The sequence below is a fragment of the Nanorana parkeri genome, unplaced genomic scaffold (genome assembly GCF_000935625.1).
Source record: "Nanorana parkeri isolate BGI_ZX_2015 unplaced genomic scaffold, ASM93562v1 scaffold611, whole genome shotgun sequence".
NCBI classification, from domain to species: Eukaryota; Metazoa; Chordata; class Amphibia; order Anura; family Dicroglossidae; genus Nanorana; species Nanorana parkeri.
In genome coordinates, this window is record NW_017306879.1 from 460,712 (window position 1) to 482,679 (window position 21,968).

At 45.4% G+C, this 21,968-nt stretch overlaps 1 protein-coding gene across 1 annotated transcript in view; it reads left to right on the forward strand.

Annotated features, from left to right (window-relative positions):
- Positions 1-456: 456 nt before the first annotated feature.
- Positions 457-21,968, forward strand: part of COPS2 (COP9 signalosome subunit 2) — a 51,713-nt gene continuing 30,201 nt past the window's right edge. Inside the window, exons 1-4 of the mRNA XM_018562903.1 lie at positions 457-605; positions 8,204-8,317; positions 15,464-15,541; positions 15,698-15,823. Coding sequence (XP_018418405.1) covers positions 552-605; positions 8,204-8,317; positions 15,464-15,541; positions 15,698-15,823 — 372 coding nt within the window. The 5' untranslated portion in view covers positions 457-551. The remainder of the gene's footprint in view (positions 606-8,203; positions 8,318-15,463; positions 15,542-15,697; positions 15,824-21,968) is intronic.

Sequence of the window (21,968 nt, forward strand, 5' to 3'; positions counted from 1 at the left end):
CTGCAAGGGTGCCCGCCCCCCACAGCACTGTTATGATGTCAGCGCTATTTTTTATGGTAATATCTGGTTTTACGAAGGCATTCGGTGCACATAAAGTGGATGCATATCTTGTGTGGCTGTTGTGGAATACAGTTCAATAAAAAAAAAAATATTGTGCCTGGAGTTTAGCTTGAAGGAATGTCTGAGTGAAGACAGCAGTCCCCATGTTTCTCCCATGGCAGATTTATTTACAATTCTGCTTGCTTGGAGGCCACGCAAACAATTCTTCTAACACATTATTAAACAACCATACCCAGCATAGAACGCTTTTGCAATCTATTGCCACCCAGCTGTTCTAGGACTACACTTCCCAGAATGCCCCGCGGCAGCGTTTCCGCTCGTTCGGATGCTAGGCGCTCATCGATCTTGCAAAAAGCGCTTCCTTCCTAGTGTGGTGCACGATTAATGGCTTCCCCCTCAACATCAAGAATATCAATCCGTTCCGGGGAAGGAATTAATTCGACCGGCGCAAAGGATCCTGGGAGTCCACAGGCTCTAGTTCTCCGGCCAAGATGTCTGACATGGAGGATGACTTCATGTGCGATGATGAAGAGGATTATGACCTGGTAGGAAGCGATTGTGTAAGCGTTTGTGTCGTGCTTACTAGGCGGGTGGCCTATTTGTTTTGTCTGCGCGAGTGTAAGCGAGCGAAGGGGAACTATGTTGGCGGGACACTGAGATGTCTCCCTCCCCGTTCTTGAGGCTTGGTGCCTCTCGTATAACAGTAGTGATGACATGACAGGCTGCGCTCCCACCGTCCGATCACCACTCACCTGCTCTGGACTTGGCAAGATGGCTGTGCGGGGTGTAGCTGTGCTCTGCGAGCTGGAGGAGAGTGCCCCTTGAGCCACGATCTGCTGCCGGGTCCCGTAGGCCTTATCCCCACCCTCCTGATAGGAGACCCCTGGATTTGTTTACTTTCCAGTTTAAGGATGTGTGGGGGAGTCCCTGTATGCTCCACCCTCCCAGATGTGTCCTGGGTTCTGTCATAAGCAGGAGAATTCCAGTGTTTTATCATCAAATTTACAAACAAGTGTCTGAGCATGCAATACGAATAACCAAATATGTGTTTAGACAGAACCTATGTCAGGTTATTTGTTGCTCTCTGTGTCCCCTTGGGGAGAATTCTCTTCACTTCCTGTCCAAGAAACACAACAGAAAGTGACTTAGCATCTGTGTCGAAAAGCTTTTTTTTTCCCCCCCTGCTTCAAGCTGTTTTACATTTCCATAAAAGTTTATGAGAATGCAAATCATGCTTGAAGCAGGTTAAATGCATGTCAGATGGAGGTCGCCTGCAGAGGAAATCATGTGTGCTGGGCTTACATGTCCCTCCTGTGTACTCAGGACCTCCATGGCAGGTGTCGGGATGGAGAGCAGTGGGAGATAAGCAAACATTTGTTGGCTGATATCCCCTGTGATCAATGAACCTGGAAGTGCTCAGCTCTAATTACTTTTAGGGCCGGTTCACACCACAAACTCCACGTTCCAGTGCATTTGGCCTCTGCAAAGCAAGCCGGCCGGCTCCCTGTGTTCAGGGGCAGGAGGGGGCGTGACGGTGCATTTAAGTCAGTGGCACCACAGCCACGCCCCCGCCCGCAGTATGATTGCCTGCACCCTGAAAGTAGGCACATTAGTGTCTGCGTTCTGGTCCATTGCGTTCTGTAAAAATACTGCAAGCATGAGTTGTGACATGAGTTGTCTAATAAACCCCTGATGTCAGAAGCAACGTCCACTCTGCTGCAGAAACACACGGGGGTCGTTCGCTTGGCACAGTTATTCAGCAAGTGGCTAGTATTTTTGTCAATGGATACAAGGCGTTCTCTGATTGGATGAGGAGTGGATAATGTCACCGCCTCTTGCCCAATCAAAGATTCATTGAAAATACAGTATCTCACAGAAGCGAGTACACCCCTCACATTTTTGTAAATATTTTATTATATCATTTCATGTGACGACACAGAAGAAATTACACTTTGCTACAATGTAAAGTACTGAGTGTACAGCTTGTATATCAGTGTACATTTGATGTCCCCTCAAAATAACAACACACAGCCATTAATGTCTAAACCGCTGGCAACAAAAGTGAGTACACATCTAAGTGAAAATGTCCAAATTGTCACGGAGTTGGTGGAAGTTGGAGACCTTGCGCTCCTCCACCTTCTCTTTGCGGATGCCCCACAGAGGCTCAATAGGGTTTAGGTCTGGAGACAAGCTTGGCCAGTCCATCACCTTTACCCTCAGCTTCTTTAGCAAGGCAGTGGTCGTCTTGGAGGTGTGTTTGGGGTCCTTATCATGTTGGAATACTGCCCTGCGGCCCAGTCTCCGAAGGGAGGGCATCATGCTCTGCTTCAGTATGTCACAGTACATGTTGGCATTCATGGTTCCCTCAACGAATTGTAGCTCCCCAGTGCCGGCAGCACTCATGCAGCCCCAGACCATGACACTCCCACCACCATGCTTGACTGTAGGCAAGACACACTTGTCTTTGTACTCCTCACCTGGTTGCTGCCACACACGCTTGATGCCATCTGAACCAAATAAGTTTATCTTGGTCTCATCAGACCACAGGACATGGTTCCTGTAATCGATGTCCTTAGTCTGCTTGTCTTCAGCAAACTGTTTGCAGGCTTTCTTGTGCATCCTCTTTAGAAGAGGCTTCCTTCTGGGACGACAGCCATGCAGACCAATTTGATGCAGCGTGTGGCGTATGGTCTGACCACTGACAGGCTGACCCCCCCACTCCTTCAACCTCTGCAGCAATGCTGGCAGCATTCATACGTCTATTTCCCAAAGACAACCTCTGGATATGACGCTGAGCATGTGCACTCAACTTCTTTGGTCGACCATGGCGAGGCCTGTTAAACCGCTGTATGGTCTTGGCCACCATGCTGCAGTTCAGTTTCAGGTTCTTGGCAATCTTCTTATAGCCTAGGCCAGTGGTTCTCAACCTTTCTAGGGCCGGGACCCCTTGGAACATTTGCCAAGTTGTGGTGACCCCCAAAGGTAAAATTTAAAGATGACACAGCCGCTGCATGTTGAAGAGCAGGTTACAAGTCAGTCCTAATTAACCATTTTAAGGTCCCCAGAATTAGCATTAAAATTAAGCTTAACACTGAGCGGCAGTCAGTAAAATCTCTGAAGTGGTCAGCAGGGCAGCCTTTTAATATTTATTGGACCCTGAGCAAACATTTTTCTGGGCCATTTTTCACCCCTACCCCCAAGCCACGTCCCCTACCCGCCACACCACCTACTTGCCCTGCACCCACCATGCAATTCCCCTCTCCACCACAGCATCCCAAAAAAGGGAGAGGTTGTGCGGCGTACAGCAGAGGTGAAGCAAAACTACACAATGTCAATCGCATAGTAAACAGAATGGTGCTGCCCTCCACCCTGTCCTATGCCATCCTTTACCTGTGTACTGTACCATCCTACCCCCTGAATTGTACCACCCTCCCTCCTATTCATCCTTCCACTTTGTACTGTGCCAACCTCACCCCCCATCCTGTACCATCCCCCCCCCATACTGCCATGTCCCAATGTCCTGTCCCATACTTCCCCCCTGTACTGTGCCATCCTTCCCTCACTGTCCTGTCCTATCCCCCCCCCTACTGTGCCATCCTTCTCCCTGTGCCAGGTCTCGCTCACTGGCAGCAATTAGGTCCTTCTTTCACCAGGTCCTTGATGCACTTATTGTATCTGTCCAGCTCTGCCTTGTGTGCCTGAACTCCAAGGGCTGCAGCCCCATGATTAGAGTGCCGGTTCTGCCTCCTTAATAGGCACAGCAGCCAGCAGCAGAAATAGGTGGCCGGGATTAGAGGGGTCGGAGCGACACTGTTAAGTGTGCAGAGTGGATGAAGCAGACAATGGAAGCCGAGACACCGAACACAGCCAGCATTCCTGCATTGATGGGCCCCCTCCTTGCCGAATGATACAGACGGCCCATGGTAGTTAGTGAAGCAGTATCGGCGGGAAGGGAACCTCCTCACCTACTGATCACGTGTCATTCCACACGCATCCCTCTCTCTGCTCCTCCCCGCTGACTGCTGCAGCGACATCAGGCGGCTGGGGAGTGACCAACACTGCCGCGACCCACTCAAGAAGGGGCGGCGACCCACTTTTGGGTCGCGACCCACAGGTTGAGAACCGCTGGTCTAGGCCATCTTTATGTAGAGCAACAATTCTTTTTTTCAGATCCTCAGAGAGTTCTTTGCCATGAGGGGCCATGCTGAACTTCCAGTGACCAATATGAGTGAGAGCGATAACACCAAATTTAACACACCTGCTCTCCATTCACACCTGAGACCTTGTAACACTAACGAGTCACATGACACCGGGGAGGGAAAATGGCTAATTGGGCCTAATTTGGACATTTTCACTTAGGGGTGTACTCACTTTTGTTGCCAGCGGTTTAGACATTAATGGCTGTGTGTTGTTATTTTGAGGGGACAGCAAATGTACACTGATATACAAGCTGTACACTCACTACTTTACATTGTAGCAAAGTGTAATTTCTTTGTTGTCACAGGAAATTATATAATAAAATATTTACAAAAATGTGAGGAGTGTACTCCCTTCTGTGAGATACTGTATTACTAGGCATTCACTAAATGGCTACTGTGCCAAGAGAGTGACTAGGCCAGCTGATTTTACATTCTTTGGGTTCAGATTTGCTCTGTTATCTACAATTCTTGCCAGTGGAGAAACTGACCCTATGCACACCTTGTGTGTGATCAGCCGTGCCCAGATTGGTACCCTATACAACCCAATGGTCGACACTGCCACTGATTGAATGTAGCCTTTTTTCCAACCATTATATGTGGATAGGACTTCTGACCAGCCCTGAATGCAGACAGTTTGGGTCCAGGGCCCACGGTTCAGGACATACACAAACTGGACACAGCTAATAGTAGGCATAGCACAGAGTGCTGCTGCATGCAGTGTTTTGCCACCTCTGGATGTTGCGGTATAGCCACCCATCTGAATGAGCCCTAAGGATTCCTGCTCATAAATTAATTTTAGCTGTGGTACATTATCACCCTTTATTAATTGTTCTGTCAAAAAGTCATCTTATAGGCTATGTAATATGGTAGCAACATTCTGTGGTTAAAAAGACACTGACATCTTGTCTGTGCATGGCAAAGTGGCATTGTCTCTTCAAAGGGCCCTCATGACCTTATGCTTCCCTTGCCTGTGGCCCCTCACCACTCCTTCCTCTGTTGCATCCGGCACTGAAATTACCAGTGTCTGCAACCAGGAAGATCCGTGACTTCACTCTCTCGGTTGACAGTGCTGGTGCTTAGGGTTTGGCTACTAGGCCCAAGCACTGTCACAAGGTCACATGCTCCTCCATACTTGGTAGCTCTGGGTAGTGTTGCCAGCTGTGATAGAGAATGAAGCAGCAGGGGACCACTGGCAAGGTGTGACTTGGTGGGGGGCTTTGCTAAACACTGTCATTTGCCCTGCATGAGCAAGAGGACATTGTCTCTAACTTTCAATAGGTCCAGGGTAGGCAATGTCGATACTCCAATTGTTGTGGAACCTCAAGACCCATCATGCCTCTGGGATTTTTGCATTGACTTGTAGTATGACAAGACTGTGACAGCTACAGGCATGGCTCCCAGAGGCAGATACATTGTGGGATTTGTAGTTTTACAATAGCTGGAGTGCCGAAGTTGTCTACCCCTGAAATAGTTAATAAGTAAATACACTGTTAAAATATGTTTGTGTAAACTAGTTGTCTTGAACAGATTCACAAACATTCTGGCAGATAAGTCTTGTGATTCACATAACCCTGCCACACTGAGGAGCCAGGAAGGTGACATCGCTTTATCTGCTAAAATGAAGTACATGAATTACTATAGTGCCCCTCCCTCGTCCAGTCTGAATTACCGTAGTGCCCCTCCCTCGTCCAGTCTGAATTACCGTAGTGCCCCTCCCTCGTCCAGTCTGAATTACCGTAGTGCCCCTCCCTCGTCCAGTCTGAATTACCGTAGTGCCCCTCCCTCGTCCAGTCTGAATTACCGTAGTGCCCCTCCCTCGTCCAGTCTGAATTACCGTAGTGCCCCTCCCCCGTCCAGTCTGAACTACCGTAGTGCCCCTCCCCCGTCCAGTCTGAAACACCGTAGTGCCCCTCCCCCGTCCAGTCTGAACTACCGTAGTGCCCCTCCCCCGTCCAGTCAGAATTTTGCTCTGCACTGAGTTACAGGAAGCTACTATAAATACAGATCGGTGGTACCTGTCCTAGGAGTATTTCACAGATTGAATGACTTTGTAAAAAAACAAACTGAGAGTAACATGGAGGATGCCATTGTTGGCCCCTTTTGAACCTTTTTGTCACATTTGAAGTCCCTGAACTGCAGCATGTGTTCAGCAAAGTTGAAGCAGTGTGATGTCACAATCCGGAACTGTATTCTTGTTCCAGTTCACCGAGTCAGAAATGAGAAGGATAAATTTCACAGAAAATGGTACTATGGGCAAAATACCGATGGTACCAATGCAGCCGAAAATTCAGTGCATCGCAAGCTTCTCCCCTCCCCGCTGGGTGCTGGTCTGTGTTCCCTCCAGTCCCCACTGCGTTCCCCGCCTGTGTCGGCAGAGGCAGCGGGGATCGGAGGGGACACAGACCAGCACACAGCTCAGGTGGGTGATGTGACTGCTTTCAAATAAACGATTGTTGAATATCAGATTGCAATTCATATATTTTTTAGCAGTATAGTAACTGGTGAGGACTGACCTGTATGGAGTCGGTACCCAGAGGCAGAGAGATGGTATTACAGTGACCTGGAGCTGAACATTATGAGATTGTGCACATCTAGAGTTGCATGTTGGTATGAGGAGAGAGCAGATGGACAGAGTCTGCTGCTTCTCCTATACTGCCCAGTTGTTACTTTTTGGCTCATGTCTCATGCTGCACCCATATTTCAGGGTGTAACATGAAACAAGGTGTCATTGCCAGCCCCCTCACTTACCTAAATAGGTTTCCGCTCCGCAGGCTCGTGTCACAGTTTGAATTCGGCATAGCTCCGCCCGCACATCTGCAAATCCATTCACACAGCCAGAGGGACACGTACTTCTCAGTAGAATATCGATATGGGGATGTCACGGCACTTGTAGTCCATTCATACTTCCTCCTATCCCAAAGCTGAATGTTCTTACTTTGGTATGAACAAGGACTGAGAAGAGGAATCTGCAGGAGTCAGAGCATGGCACCCATGATCCACGGATCTCAGTTGCAATGCTTTGCAGACTCAAATGGAAAAAAAAGAAATAAATGCAAATGTTTGTTTTTCTTCTGATAATGCGTGCAGTTATTTATTTATTTTGTTTGCAAAAGCCGGACTATGCCTCTAACCACAGAAGAGAAAAATCAGATCGCCTGCTCTGCTAAACAGGGACGTGCTGTGTTGGCAGAGCTGTGTAAATCTTAGAACTGTATGAACAGAAATACAAATCCTTTGGCAGGTAAAATGGCTCCCTTGTATGCATTTCATGTATGTATGCCTGAAGTGACAACACGGATGGCACCGTGTCAGATACAGTCCATAATAGAAGTCACCAGCACTCGATGATATGCGCAAGAAGTAGAATCACTTTTTATTAAATTGTCACATGCCTCATACAGCCGACGGTTCGGGGCCACACAGGGTCCCTTCTTCTGGGCGACATAGTCACCTTAAAATAAACCTGTTCTCATAAAGTACAGACGCTGCTGTTATTTGGTTTCTAAAAACTCTAGTTACTTGGCTGCAACTTCTGCCTATATTGATGTCTGAGTCACAGACATGGCACAAGCCTATGCAGCAAATAAGTCCCCATACTTGGTCTAGGTCAGTGACTCAAAAGTACTGAAGTCACTGGATCAGCATGGCAGCCAAGATAGAAAGGTTCTGTCACAGTTGGAATGGCTCTGGGAGAATCTAAAAGATCAGACTCCCTATTAAACCTTCAAGTTAAGAAAAAAGTTCTTGAGTGCAGCTGCTCTTTAAAAAAACAAAATGTGCATAAAGTGAAACGCGCCTCATACATTCTCCATGGCCCTCATTCTGCATATTCTTTGGATATTTTCCACTTTTCTTTATCATTTTTATACATTTTGGGGTTTTTTTTTGTTTGTTTTTTTTGGTTAATGGAAAGTCCAATAATTTTCTCTTTGGTCTGTACACAGGAATACTCAGAAGATAGTAACTCTGAGCCCAACGTTGACCTGGAAAATCAGTACTACAACTCCAAAGCATTGAAGGAAGATGATCCCAAGGCAGCTCTCAGCAGTTTCCAGAAGGTGGGAGTACTTCTTCCCGCCATTACTAAATGATGGCAATTTTGTATTGTTTTGTAGGTGGAAGGGGGCGGGGGGGTGTGACTAATTGCTGTTTGTATCCCTACTGGTGAGATCTCCCTTCACTTCGTGTCTGTGTCAAAGGAAGCAAATGGAGACTAATAAAACTTCCGTTCTCCTTTTTAATAAGAATTTGTTTTGTGACTAATAGGAATTTCCCTTCACTTCGACTGGAGGATGAAAAAAATAAGAAATAGGACATCTTTCCCTTTGTTGGGTATCCAGTCCTCTAGGGCGCTCAGCATCAGTGGCACTACAGATTTAGAGCAGCCATTAGAGGAGCCACAAATAATGCATGCTAAAATGTATAACAACAAGACTAATAGAGGTTCCAACCTTTTATACACACTATTTAAAGGTAAAAGAGGAACTCCCAGGAATGGAGAAAATTAACCCTTGCAGTTGGGGATAGCCTTACAATGAAAGGGTTAACTGCTCATTTTGGTCTAGGAGCTGGATTAAAGATCCTTGATCCCGACTGGCTGCTAGACCGGTCCCTCTTCTCTCCTGGACTCTGGCAGTCTAAGCCCCACTGACGTCGTCACATCTAGTGCAGGTGAATGAACCTGCATTAGATTTGAGGACGGGGAGAGAGGTGAGCGCTGACTGGAATTCCTTTTAAACAAAAAGAAAACAAACAACCAGAGTATTGATTTATTAATAATTGTAATAAAAGTCTTTATTTTATATACCAATACAAATAATATTGAAATGAGTTGTGTTGACAGTGCTGTTCCTTAAGGTGCCCATACACTGTACGATTCTCGTACGAGAATCGCGGGAAATCCCGCGATCGTACGAGAATCGTACAGTGTATGGAAAGCGTGCGACCGTTTCTACTGTACGGTCGCACGTCTTCCATCGAACAAGCAGGCTGGAAAACCCGCCGGGAATCGTACGATTCTCGGCGAGTTAGTGGCCTGCTTGTTCGACAACTGACGAACGAGCCGGTGTGCGCACGCACGCACACACTGCACGTTTGCCGTCCTTGCAAACCCGCCCCTCATTGCAGTCATCGCAAGCCCGCCCCTCAAGTACGATCTGCCTGTCCAAGATGGGCAGATCGTACGTTTTTTTAAGTACTTTACAACCATCGCAAGACTAAGGTCTTGCGATGGTTGTACAGTGTATGGCCACCTTTAGAGTGTGTATGCGTGGGCCTTTAGTCATCCCCTAATCAGGGCAGTTAAAAAGGCCATATGTTGGGAGGAATATACAGGTGAAACTCGAATAATTAGAATATCGTGCAAAGTTCATTTATTTCACTAATGCAACTTAAAAGGTGAAACTAATATGAGATAGACTCATTACATGCAAAGCAAGATAATTCAAGCCGTGATTTGTCATAATTGTGATGATTATGGCTTACAGCTCATGAAAACCCCAAGAACCCCAAATCCACAACCTGAAAAAAGTAGATTATTACATGCAATCAATAAAACAAGGATTGTACATAGAACAATATCGGACCTCTGAAAAGTACAAGCATGCATATGTACTCAGTACTTGGTTTGGGCCCCTTTTGCAGCACTTACTGCAATTACTTTTGCACGATATTCTAATTATTCGAGTTTCACCTGTATACCCAATCAAGACGAGGTTTGTTGCTCTGACTTATCCTCCTGATTGCTACAACAGTCGTCTGACTGGTTAGACATTAAGAACAAAAGCTTGGACACCGGCACTCCAATAGCTGATTAAGTACGTCTATGTAATAACGTACATGCTGCATAGCAAATACACTTAATGCTTAGTGGATTATTTGCATTATGTGTATTTGCTATCCAGCACGTTCATTATTACATAGACGCACATAATCAGCTATTGGACTGTCCGTGTCCATGGTTTTGTTTATATGACAAAGCGGTTGCAAACCACTGACTACAAGTTGCGCCCAATTTATCACATTGGATCAGCAGTATCTGAGTACGGTGAGTATACGGACTGTATCTGGTTAGACATAAGGACGCCTTATATTACTAAATAATAAAGTTGAAATCTTTTTCTGGAGAACCTGTAGGCCAGTAATGGCTCTTACTTGCAGGGGAATCCACATTTGGCCAAGAACACAGAAACTGACCTTTTGGCTGGCAATGAGATCTCAGGAACATGGTAGTTTCTGAATGAAATGATACCAGCAAGTGACTTTATAGTGGGGCTGCTATGGATATGCTACGTTGCTCATCTGGGACTGCAGTTGCCTTGTGTTGGTGCAGATCTCGCCACACACAATATCTAAAGTCGCAGAAGATGGAAGAATTCACAATCCTCCTTTCTTCATTTGAACAAAGGAAGATTACTCCCTCGCCAGACACATAAAAGTTCTTTTGAGGGTTCCTCTTGTTGGTTATGTGTTCAGATGAAGCACTGAGATCTTGAGGAATGCTGAATTAAGTTTTACTTGCTTAGGACATTACATTTATGAATATGGCATTGTAAAGAAAACAGAAAGAAAAAGAACTTCCTGTGTATCATGGATAAGCATACACACAGAGACTAGCATTCCACTACAGCACCATCTTCAGCTTAAAAGACATATCAGTATATGCTGTTGCATTTCCAACACCTCTGACCAGACTTGTGCAGTAGGTTTCAGGTTGTGGGAGCTTATGAAAGTTTGAGTATATCCTGTTCAGGATCTATGGTTCCTGTTAAGACTTCAAGATGGACATTGTCAGGTTTTTCTTCTCATCTTCCATTTCATTCCCATCAAGGATCTTTGGTGTAAGCAAAGCCCTAGGTTCTATGTACACATAACCAAAAGGTGTCTCATAATCTTTCCAGTCCAAAAATGTCAAGCTTTTTATCCTCCTATTTTTTCCTAGTGGGAAAACCAGGAGACTTAAGACTAGTCTTGGTTTTGAATGCTTTACACAGATGGATCAGGATCCAGATATTGCATATGGAATCACTGTATTCAATCACCTAAAGGTGAACTATGGGGTCAGGGTTTTTCCCATAGTTTTCCTAAGGGTAACGGGAGGACACAAACTAGCGTCCTCCCATCACCCTAAGCTCAGGATACCGTGAGCTACAGCTCGCGGTATACTGAGACGCCGCAGCCGGGACAGATCCCGACATTACTGTTGATCCACCCAGCTGCGGGATTGACAGCTGGCTCTGCCTATTTATAGGCAGAGCCAGCTGTGCCCGCCCCCACCCCCGTTCGTTCCGCCAGTCAGCGCTGAAAGATCAGACAGGGGGGGAATCCCTGCAGGCAGCCGTGAGTGGTGGTCACCGCTATCACTATATGCAGGGACATGATTGAGAAGTGAGCGAGCGACGGTATGTGTTCCCGATCTATTTCATTGTCACAGGTCGGCTAGAACTATGAGGCTGAGTGATTTTCACTCGCCTCATAATTCTCCTTTAAGCCTTATAGGATGTTGTGTCTGGCAGCTGTGTATTTATGTTCCTGCACTTCCTCAAATGTTTTGCTTGCCATTCTAATGTTCCACTTTCAGTTTATCTGCCTTTTGGCCTCGCCACAATCCTAGGACATTTTCCAAATGTTACATCCTGTCACAGCCTTCTCGAGTGAACAAGGCTTGAAGTATTCCACTATTTGCAGCAACATCCTGCTGATAGTTCAGCATGCTCATATTTTGGCAGTCCACGGGAACACCTTAACCCCTTCGTGACGGGAGACGTACACTGTACGTCCAGCCACAAAGGGACCAGTTAGGCTATGATCAAATTTAAAGGGATCACCAACGGGGAAAGCCAAGTGGTCTAAGTGTTTTGTTTGAGACAGGTCAAGCCTCTATCCTCCTCTTTGGCGTCCCATTGTCTCACGTTGACAGGATCATTTCAAATAGTGAAATTAGACTTATTGGAGGCAATGAGACTTCCAACAGGATTCTTCAGACAACAGAGAAAACATTCCCTGTGCCAGAGGATCAGGATGATTCCAAATATGAGATTCGTTGGTTGTGGCTGAGGCTGGCGAGCCTATTTCAACTGTCATCAATGTCCCTATCCAGTTATAGTGTTAATAATGGATTCTTATGTGCGAAACACTTCAACAACCTCTTAGTCCAAGGTCAGTGACAATCCATTGAGGGAAGAAAGTCTCCAGCATCTTGGCGTTCAGAGAGCCTTTCAGATCCAAGGAACCTCCGGATTGGTTCAATGAACAACTGGATGATGTTTTTTTTTCCATAGATTTAGTGTCTGCTCATAGATGTAGGAACTGCTCACTGCTGATGGAGGTACCACCAATCATGAATTCAGAGCTGAACTCCCCAGAATTTCCTGACTGACACTATAAGCCACAAAGCCCTGGACAACAATTAATGTTTTCTTATCCATCAGTTTCATGTGGAATAGCAGCAAGCGGGTTATCCAATATGTACTTGGGTGTCAGTACCCTCTATCCGCATCCTCTGAAACAAAATGGGCAGTTAATTTATTGATAAGCCAGCTCTTAAGGGCTTGCGCAAGAATTCGCTCTTCATCAAAGTTGCTTCTTTTCCCTTAGAATTTACAAATCCTGCTGGTTATGTTCTTCCTTCTCGACTTCATCATCTAGATCACACTAACTCAGTGTGGACAGTAAACTGTAAAATAGTTTTTCCATAGTTACATAGTATTTGGGGTTGAATAAAGACATACGTCCATCAAGTCCAACCCATATAGGTCCACACATCATCTCATTCTTAGTGATACTGGTATCCCTGGATATTACGGTCCCTCAAGAAATTGTCCAAACGTTTCTTGAGCAAATCTACACTCTTGGCTGTACACTCTTACAGCAATCCCTTCAGGGAGGAGGGTCTTGAAAGGTCAACCTTAGGCAGCAAACCACCTTATTGCTACCATTTCCCAGACAGGGTAATTCAACATCTCCCTCCCAGCATCTTCTAATGGTTGTAAGATCCTTCCATCTAAATAGGACATCATTGCTGCCAATATTCAAGAATAACGATTAGTTTCAGCTCATGCTTTAAATGTGGCTGCTATGCCAAAGTACATTGAGGTTACCTTTTCTGTCACGTCGATCTGTTCATCTTTCTGGTGGTATCAGAAAGGGGCTCTCTGCGTCCACTAGGTCACATGCATTGTGGCTGGACAAGAAGATGGAGCCACAAATTAATCTTTGGGGGTGCTCTTCCAAAGGATGTCATCCTTATGGATAGAATTAAGTGGTGTGCCACCAAAGTTATTCTGGAAGGCAGTAACCTGGTCCATGTTCCTGTCCCATTATAGTGTCTATCCAGGAGTTTTGACCATGGTGAAGTTTGGTTCTGAATTTGTTTTAACAGTGGTACAAATAAATAAATATCTCAGCATCACACCCCCTGGTTTTAGATTACTATGTCCCATTTGTATGCTGCCATGTTGGAGTAAGGAAAACATAAAATTGTATACTTGTCTGTCCATTTTCCTTTCCTGACGCCAATACATGGCAGCATACGGGACCCTCCCATGGCTTTCGGATTGAGTACTTATTACAAGAATGGCTGCCTTTAATTTATAATATAACTGGTCCTGTGATTGGGTGAGAAGTGGAGCCGTTCCCATTCATATGCTACATTGTATTGGCGTCAGGAAATTAGGTAAGTATATAATTTTCCGGTGTGTGTGTGTGATATATATATCACACACATCTGTAACATCCTGTAAGGAGTATTGCTTCTGACCTGAAGAGAGAGAGAGGTTCACTCTCGAAAGCTTGTCTTTTATATATTTTGTTAGTCCAATAAGAAAGGCATCATTGCACACTGCGTTTTTGTCTTTTTTGACATCTTATCTACTGGACTAATAAAAAAAATATATATATATATATATACATATACATACACACACACACACACTCTGCAAAATCCTTTGTTGGAATCTCCATCAGCTGCCTTGTAGTATTTTCCTGAATCTCATCAACGGTCTGAAATCTGTTCCCTTTCACAGGTAATTTTTAGTTTTTGGGGGAAAAGGGGCCTGGATGAGTGTACTCATGGTGGACAACACCTTCACAATCAAAAAACACAGTTAACTTGATCTTGCAGCTTTGCTGCGCTTTCTTCAGACGTGGAGAACCATGGCACTTCCATTAGGATGACTGGGCCTTCGCTTCTGGATCATTGCCATAGACCCACGATTCATCTTCGGTTATGACGTTCTTGAGGAAATCTGGTTTATTGGTAGCGGTTTGAAGCAAGTCATTAGCCACTGCAGCACGGTATTCCTTTTGCTCTGGTAGCAGAAGCCGCTGAACGATTTTAGCCAGAACGCGTTTCATGCCAAGATCACACAGTAATTTTTTTAATCCCCAGATCAGCTTCTAGTTCTCGCACTCAGTTGCCAATCTTTGCTGATTGTAGCCCGTACATTTGTAGAACTCTGGTGTTCTGCTTCTTGCAGGCCTTCCAGAACGTTGATCACTTTCAACAGATTCCCAACCATCTTCGAATCACTTGTGGCACACTTTTATTTGCGCTGCACTCATTGCATCATCCCCGAAAGCCTTCCGAATCATCTGAATATTTTCCGCGGAGGAATGTTAGCGCAAAATTTGATGCAGATTTGTTGCTCTACTAGCTCTGTTATTTATTTTGAATGCGACGGCCACATAGTACACATGCTTACTTAACGGCATCTAGTGCCCCCACTGACTGGTACAGGGAAGTTTTCATTGTTCATGCATGCGCATTCCAGTTAAAGGCCGTGACACACTGCAGGCGAAGCAGCGCAGAGCGGTGGCGCGCTGCCTTTGCGAGCAGTGTGTCATGTCACTTTCTTCTCGGCACCTCTGCTTGCGAGAGCTCGCAGAGCTGAGCGTGCCGAGATGAACAATTTCAACTTCAGCCAATCGGCTCGCGCGTATAAACCGGCGCGACGGGATGCGACTTCTGGCCGGTTGTTACAGACGAGCCGATTGGCTGAAGGTGCAGTCAATCATCTGACTGCACTCAGCTCACACACTGCACGCGAAGCTCCGTGCCGGAGAGCTTTGCTTTGCTCTGCACGGCTTCGCGTGCAGTGTGTCACGGCCTTAACACTCCTTGGCTGCCAGGTTACATCAATGTTGCGCAACCGTTTTTGTGAGTTGATATTGTTTAAACTTTGTTCTAATTTTTTCTTTACTTTCAGGTTTTAGAGCTGGAGGGTGAAAAGGGAGAATGGGGATTCAAAGCATTGAAACAGATGATCAAAATAAATTTCAAACTGGTAATTATTTTTCAGTATATCCATTGTATTAATCTCTTGATGATTAATGATTTTAAATGAACCAGGCTTGTGACTGAAGTACACGTGTATTTTAGTGGAAAAAAATGTCCAATTACAATGTACTTTTTTTTTTTCTTTTTTTTTTTTTTTTTACAGGCTAATTTTCCTGAAATGATGAACAGATACAAACAATTGTTAACCTACATACGCAGTGCTGTCACCAGGAATTATTCTGAGAAATCTATCAACTCGATTCTTGATTACATCTCCACATCTAAGCAGGTCTGGTTACATTAGAGTGTTTTGCAGTAATATCAGTCCTTGGTTAAATGTTTTCTTATAACGATATTGTTAGTTTTAAATCTGAACTCCAGACAAATAGCTAAACATATGTTTGAAATTAATATATGGTGCCTGTTTTATAATTCAGTCCTTCCAATCCTGAGATTGCATGGCCCTTTCAGATTGTACAGCCAGGCTGGTTAACTGACTTTTTTTCTGCTGCTATTAAGCCTCCTTGTTCTCAGCCTGTGATTGGACAGTGAATGAGCAGCAACAGACTGATGAGGTCATCTCTCTGCATGTGTTGATGCCGCACATCTGATTGGACCTAACTGCTGCTCTTTTCTGTCCTGGTTTTGCTGTACAAGAGACTGGGATTTAAATTAAATTCAGATGCTTAAACTATTTGCATTTAAATATCTATTTAACTTTTTAAATATATACATAACTACATTCATTGGTCCTTTTTTATATTTAGTTGGGGTTACACTTTAAACCACTAATCTGCATGTATACATATTGCATTCCCGGGTTCTCGCCCCCCATCAACATGCTAATTCAATTTTGAAATATAATCTTTCCGTTTCCCTTCATACATTTTTTTTTATTTTTTTAGACCCAGTGACATAATCACTGGTTCTCCTAGCAAACAGGTCATGCATGGCTGGTTGGAGTTGCCAGCAGGGTGCTGTACACAGCTTCCTGAAAATCACATCACCCTGCCTCAATATTTAGGAGCCCTTTGCCATAATGCAAGTACTGGGCTGGCTTTTGGGAGGGGTTATGCAGATAACAAAATGTCTTGGATGGGTAGATGTCAGTCTGAAAGAGTGGGTGTTCCTAGGCAGGTTGGCAGACTGCATTTGATTGCAGACCACCCTAGGTAACACCAACATGGTTGGAAGAACTGAAATCCAGGCAGGCCTGGGACCTTAAGGTTGGGGAGAAAAAAATCTAGATGATGTCTTCCACCCAGGGAAGAAAGCAGGCTTTATTTGACTTGCTGCAGATTGTATGGGACATTGTGAGCTTCTCACCATGTGCGGTGAAATCAGAGTAAGTAGTTTCAGTACATGAAAGGAGCCTGTAAAAATGTGCAAGACTGAAGGTAAAGCTGGAGTTCAGCTTTAAGGAGTTGTTCCCAAGTCATCTTCCAGGACAGCACCCGAGAGATAGGCTCCTCCCACCTGAAACAGAAAACACATCATCCACACCAAATAAAAAGCAATCAGTACTAACATGCCTCAGTTATTTGTGTTTTCTCCGGCCTAACAGGAGCCTTGTTAGTTTTTTTTTTCTGTAAAGGCCTGCATGCTAGTTGTAGGGGCCTGCTGCAAAATGTATCCCGGTCAGTGATCCTGGGAACACAGAACCAGCTTCCCGGGGCAGTCCCCATCCTGCCCTATCTGGAAGAATTGTGGCTCTGAAGTTTTCCTCTTTTAAGAGTGGCAACCATCCTCCTGAATGCAACGACTCCAGCTGAGTTTTTCTTCAGCCAGCCTGTGGTTGCCCTGTTTCCAACACCCAGAGCCGCCCTTCTGAAACAGCTCCTCCCTGCATTGCGCTTCCCGCTTGTGGGCACCCGCAGGACTCTACCCACCTGATCTGCCCGTCTCTCCCTGACGGTATTACCTGTGCATAGTCTGCCTGCTCTTCAGGCTGTGGCCGATCGGCAGCCAGAGAGAGATGATCAATTGCGGGCCTCGTGTGTTGACAGGGGCGCTCAGAGCAGGTAGGGATCCAGCGAGTTCGGGTTCTCCCCGTCTGGCGGGAGTATGGGCGAACATTCGGTGGCAGAATGTGACATCACATGGCAGGAGTGACTCACTTCTGTGTAGGAGGAGTTTTTTTTTTTCCCCGGGCAACATGTGGATGCTGATCACTGCTCGGCCACGCAGAGACACATGCGGTGGAGGCAGGGCAGCAGGCGGAGGACCTTGTGGACCACACCAGCAAGGGGGGGAGCAGGGGAGCGGAGCGCAAGTCTTCTGACTGGTGAGCCACCATGCCAACAGACTCTGCAGTGGCTACAGCATGTACTGACCTGGGTAATCCCTCTGCAGCCGGCTCCAAGGCAGGCGAGCGTGCTTTTTATGGCGTCACTCTCTACCTCTCTGTACCCTGGAGTCACAAATTCTCAAATATGAGGGAGCTCAAGGCAATAGGCCTTGCTATTCTCCACTTCGACCCCCTCAAGAGGTGTTCTCATGTTCTAGTCTTGTCAGACAATTCTACAGCAGTCACTTACATAAACAGACAGGGGGGGGCAAGAAATCCCACCTCCATTATGGCATTAGCAGAGGACATACTCCTCTGGGTGGAAGACAAGCTGTTATCCCTCCCTGCAGTTCACCTGAAAGGAGACTTGAACTCATTTAGCGGAATGTTCTCTGAATGTCCAAACTTTCCAGATCATATTGGAGAAGTTGGGGAGTCCGGCAGTGGATCTGTTTGCAACAAGAGAGAACAGGAATGTGGGCCAGTTTTTTTTATTTCCCCTGTGTCCAAGAGACGAGTCTCTTGGACAGTCTGGGAGTCTGGGGGTGGACGCCTTTGCGCACCCCTGGAACTTTCCTCTAGCATATGCATATGCTGTCAAACTAATTCCCAAAGTTCTATTGGCAAGCCCGCCATCCTCATCTAAAACCCTCAACCTGGGACTTTCATAGAGAGTAGTCTCCACACTGCCAAGCAGCAGGAAAGCTACTACATCTGCAATTTACGGTAAGGTCTGGAAGGCTTATTCTTCTTGGATCTCGTACAATAATTTGGGGGACAAGCCTGCTATTGTGCCAGATAAGAACTTTATATAGTACTCTAAAAGTCCAAATCTCTGCATTGTCAGTCTACTTGGAAATCAGACTTGCAGAAGATCCATTGATCAAAAGATTTTTGAAAGCCACTGCTAGGAAACGTCCCGCCAACAAAAATAAGTTTTCCCTCTTGGGACCTGTCGGTCGTTCTCAAGAGTCTCCTCAACCCCTTTTTTTGAGACTATAGAATCTTGTTCGATCTAATTAGTCACGATTGAGGTAGCACTCTTAATGGCTATCATTACAGCAGAAGGGTGAGCGAGATGCATGCGTTCTCAATAGTGAAACCTTCACTGTTTTATCAAGACAAAATTGTACTCAAACCAGATCCAGCAGAATGTCACTGCATACTCTACCTGGTCTTTGGCCTCCTCATTAGTCAAGAGCAGGGGCAACCCCAGATCAAATCTGCAGAGCAGCCACCTCGGCCAGCTTCCATATGTTTGTCAAGCACTACAGAATAGATGTGTTTGCCAATCAAAACCAGGAATTTTGGTAGGAAGGTCCTGCAGGCAGGCACCCCACCCTAAGCCATGTGAGTAGGGTTTCATGCCTATTCTCTCAGGTGCTGCCCTGGAAGATGACTGGGGAAAAGCTGAGTTAGGTTACCTGGTAACTCTGTTTCCAGGAATCTTCCAGGACAGCAGGAATTCCCGCTAGCAGTGGTGTAGATATCTTTCTATGCTTCTGAGTATCCTTCAGTTCATGCTAGTACATATCACTTTTTATTTGGTGTGGATGATGTGTTTCCTGTTTCAGGTGGGAGGAGCCGATCTCTCAGATGCTGTCCTGGAAGATTCCTGGAAACGAAGTTACCAGGTACCTAACTCAGCTTTTTTTGTTTGTTTTTTGTTGTTTTTTTAATCGTATTGTGAAGCAGTACTTTGAATACAGAAAGCTAATGTTGCCCATAGCAGTCAGCCAGGTTTCAGCTTCAATTTTTTCCACCACATATTAGGAACAGTACGCTCCACAAAGTCGTTGGCTGTGGGCAATAACCCTATTTTCTTTGTGCTTTTTTGATGAGCCCCAATGGGTAGAAATATAGACCAACTAGAAGTGTAAGCATTAGCCAGTTATATATTTCTTTACATATCTGACAAATAAAGGGGTTTTCACTTTTAAAGCAAAATTTGATTCCTCTATAAAACTCTTTAAGGCAGTAATAGCTCATTGATTGTTCTATCGGGCTGAGGTCAGGACTGTGTGCAGGCCAGTCAAGTTCCTCCACCCCAAACTCACCCATCCATGTCTTTATGGACCTTGCTTTGTGCACTGGTGTGCAGTCATGTTGAAACAGGAAGGGGCCATCCCCAAACTGTTCCCACAAAGTTGGGAGCATTAAATTGTCCAAAATGTCTTGGTATGCTGATGTCTTAAGAGTTCCCTTCACTGGAACTAAGGAGCCAAGCCCAACCCCTGAAAAACAACCCCACACTATAATCCCTCCTCCACCAAACTTTACACTTGGCACAATGCAATCAGGCAAGTACAGTTCTCCTGGCAACCGCCAAACCCAGACACGTCCATCGGATTGCCAGACAGAGAATCGTGATTCGTCACTCCAGAGAACACGTCTCCACTTCTCTAGAGTCCAGTGGCGGCGTGCTTTACACCACTGCATCCAACGTTTTACATTGCACTTGGTGATGTAAGGCTTGGATGCAGGTGCTCGGCCATGGAAACCCATTCCATGAAGCTCTCTATGCACTGTTGTTGTGCCAATCTGAAGGCCACACAAGTTTGGAGGTCTGTAGCTATTGACTCTGCACTTCAGCATGTGCTGACCCCGCTCTGTCATTTTACGTGGCCTACCACTTCGTGGCTGAGCTGCTGTTGTTCCCAGTTGCTTCCACTAAAAGGTGACCGTGGAATATTTAGTAGCACGGAATTTCACGGAAAAACACCTGAATCCAATGACACACACACACACACACACTCTGTGTGTGTGTGTGTGTGTGTGTGTATAATTTATTTCTTTTTTTTTCCCCCCTCTAGCTTTCTCTTTAGTCAGCCATTATTTAGCCACATGGACAAGCTGTTTTTGTTCAGTGTGTTTTTTTTATTGTTCTGACTAGAGGAGGGGCACAGCTGTTGTAAAGAGTGGAACACCCCATTAACAATTCCAAAAAAGTTGGTACACTCTGTAAAATCTACATAAAAACAGAATGCAATGATTTGCAAATCTCATAAACCCATATTTTATTCACAATAGAAAACATATCAAATGTTTAAACTGAGATAATGGACCATTTTAAGAAAAAACAATAAGGTAATTTTGAAATTGATGGCAGCAACACGTCTTACAAAAGTTGGTACAGGGCAATAAAAAGCTGGCAAACTAGGTGGCACTAACCAGGAAAAATATTTTGTAACTAAATAGGTTAATTGGCAACAAGTCAGTAACATGATCGGGTATAGAAAGAGCATCTTACAGAGTCGGAATGTCTCAGAAATAAAGATGGGCCGAGATTCACCAATCTGTGAAAAGCTGCATCTAAAAATTGTCAAACAATTTTAGAATAATGTTCCTCAACGTAAAATTGCAAAGACTTTAAATCATCAGACTTATGATCATCTGCAGTACATAATATCAAAAGATTCAGAGAATCTGGAGAAATATCTGTGTACAAGGGCGCAAATTAATATTGGATGCCCTTGATCTTCGGGTTCTCAGACGCCACTGCATTAAAAACAGGCAAAGGCTCAGGAATACTTCCAAAAATCACTGTCTGTGGACACAGCTCGCTGTGCCATCCAAAAATGTCAGTGAAAGTTCTACCATGCAAAGAAGAAGCCATATCTGAACATGATCCCGAAACGCCGCCGTCTTCTCTGGGCCAAAGCTCATTTAAAATGGTCTGTCACAAAGTGGAAAACTGTTCTGTGGTCAGACGAATCTAAATTTCACATTCTTTTTTGGCAACCATGAGCGTCGTGTCCCTAGGACTAAAGAGGAGAGTGATCTCCCGGCTTGTTATCAGCGCTCACTTCAAAAGCTTGCATCTCTGATGGTATGGGGGTGCATTAGAGCGTATGGAATGGGCAGCTTGCACATCTGGAAAGGCACCAACAAAGCTGAAGGATATATCCAGGTATGTCCCATCTAGAGCAGTGCTTCTTAAAGTGTGGGTCGCAACCCCATGTGGGGTCCCGCAAGTTAACAGGGGGGTCGCAATCAGAGTCCCCAGCCAGGACCGCCATCAGGGGGGTATGGCCGGTACTTGTGTGAGGGGGCCGAGGAGGTCTGGGCTCCAAGCTAGATTGTTTTATTTCATTTTAATGTATATTTTGTAGTGTGGTTTTTAAGTATGCTGACAGGAGGTCGCGCC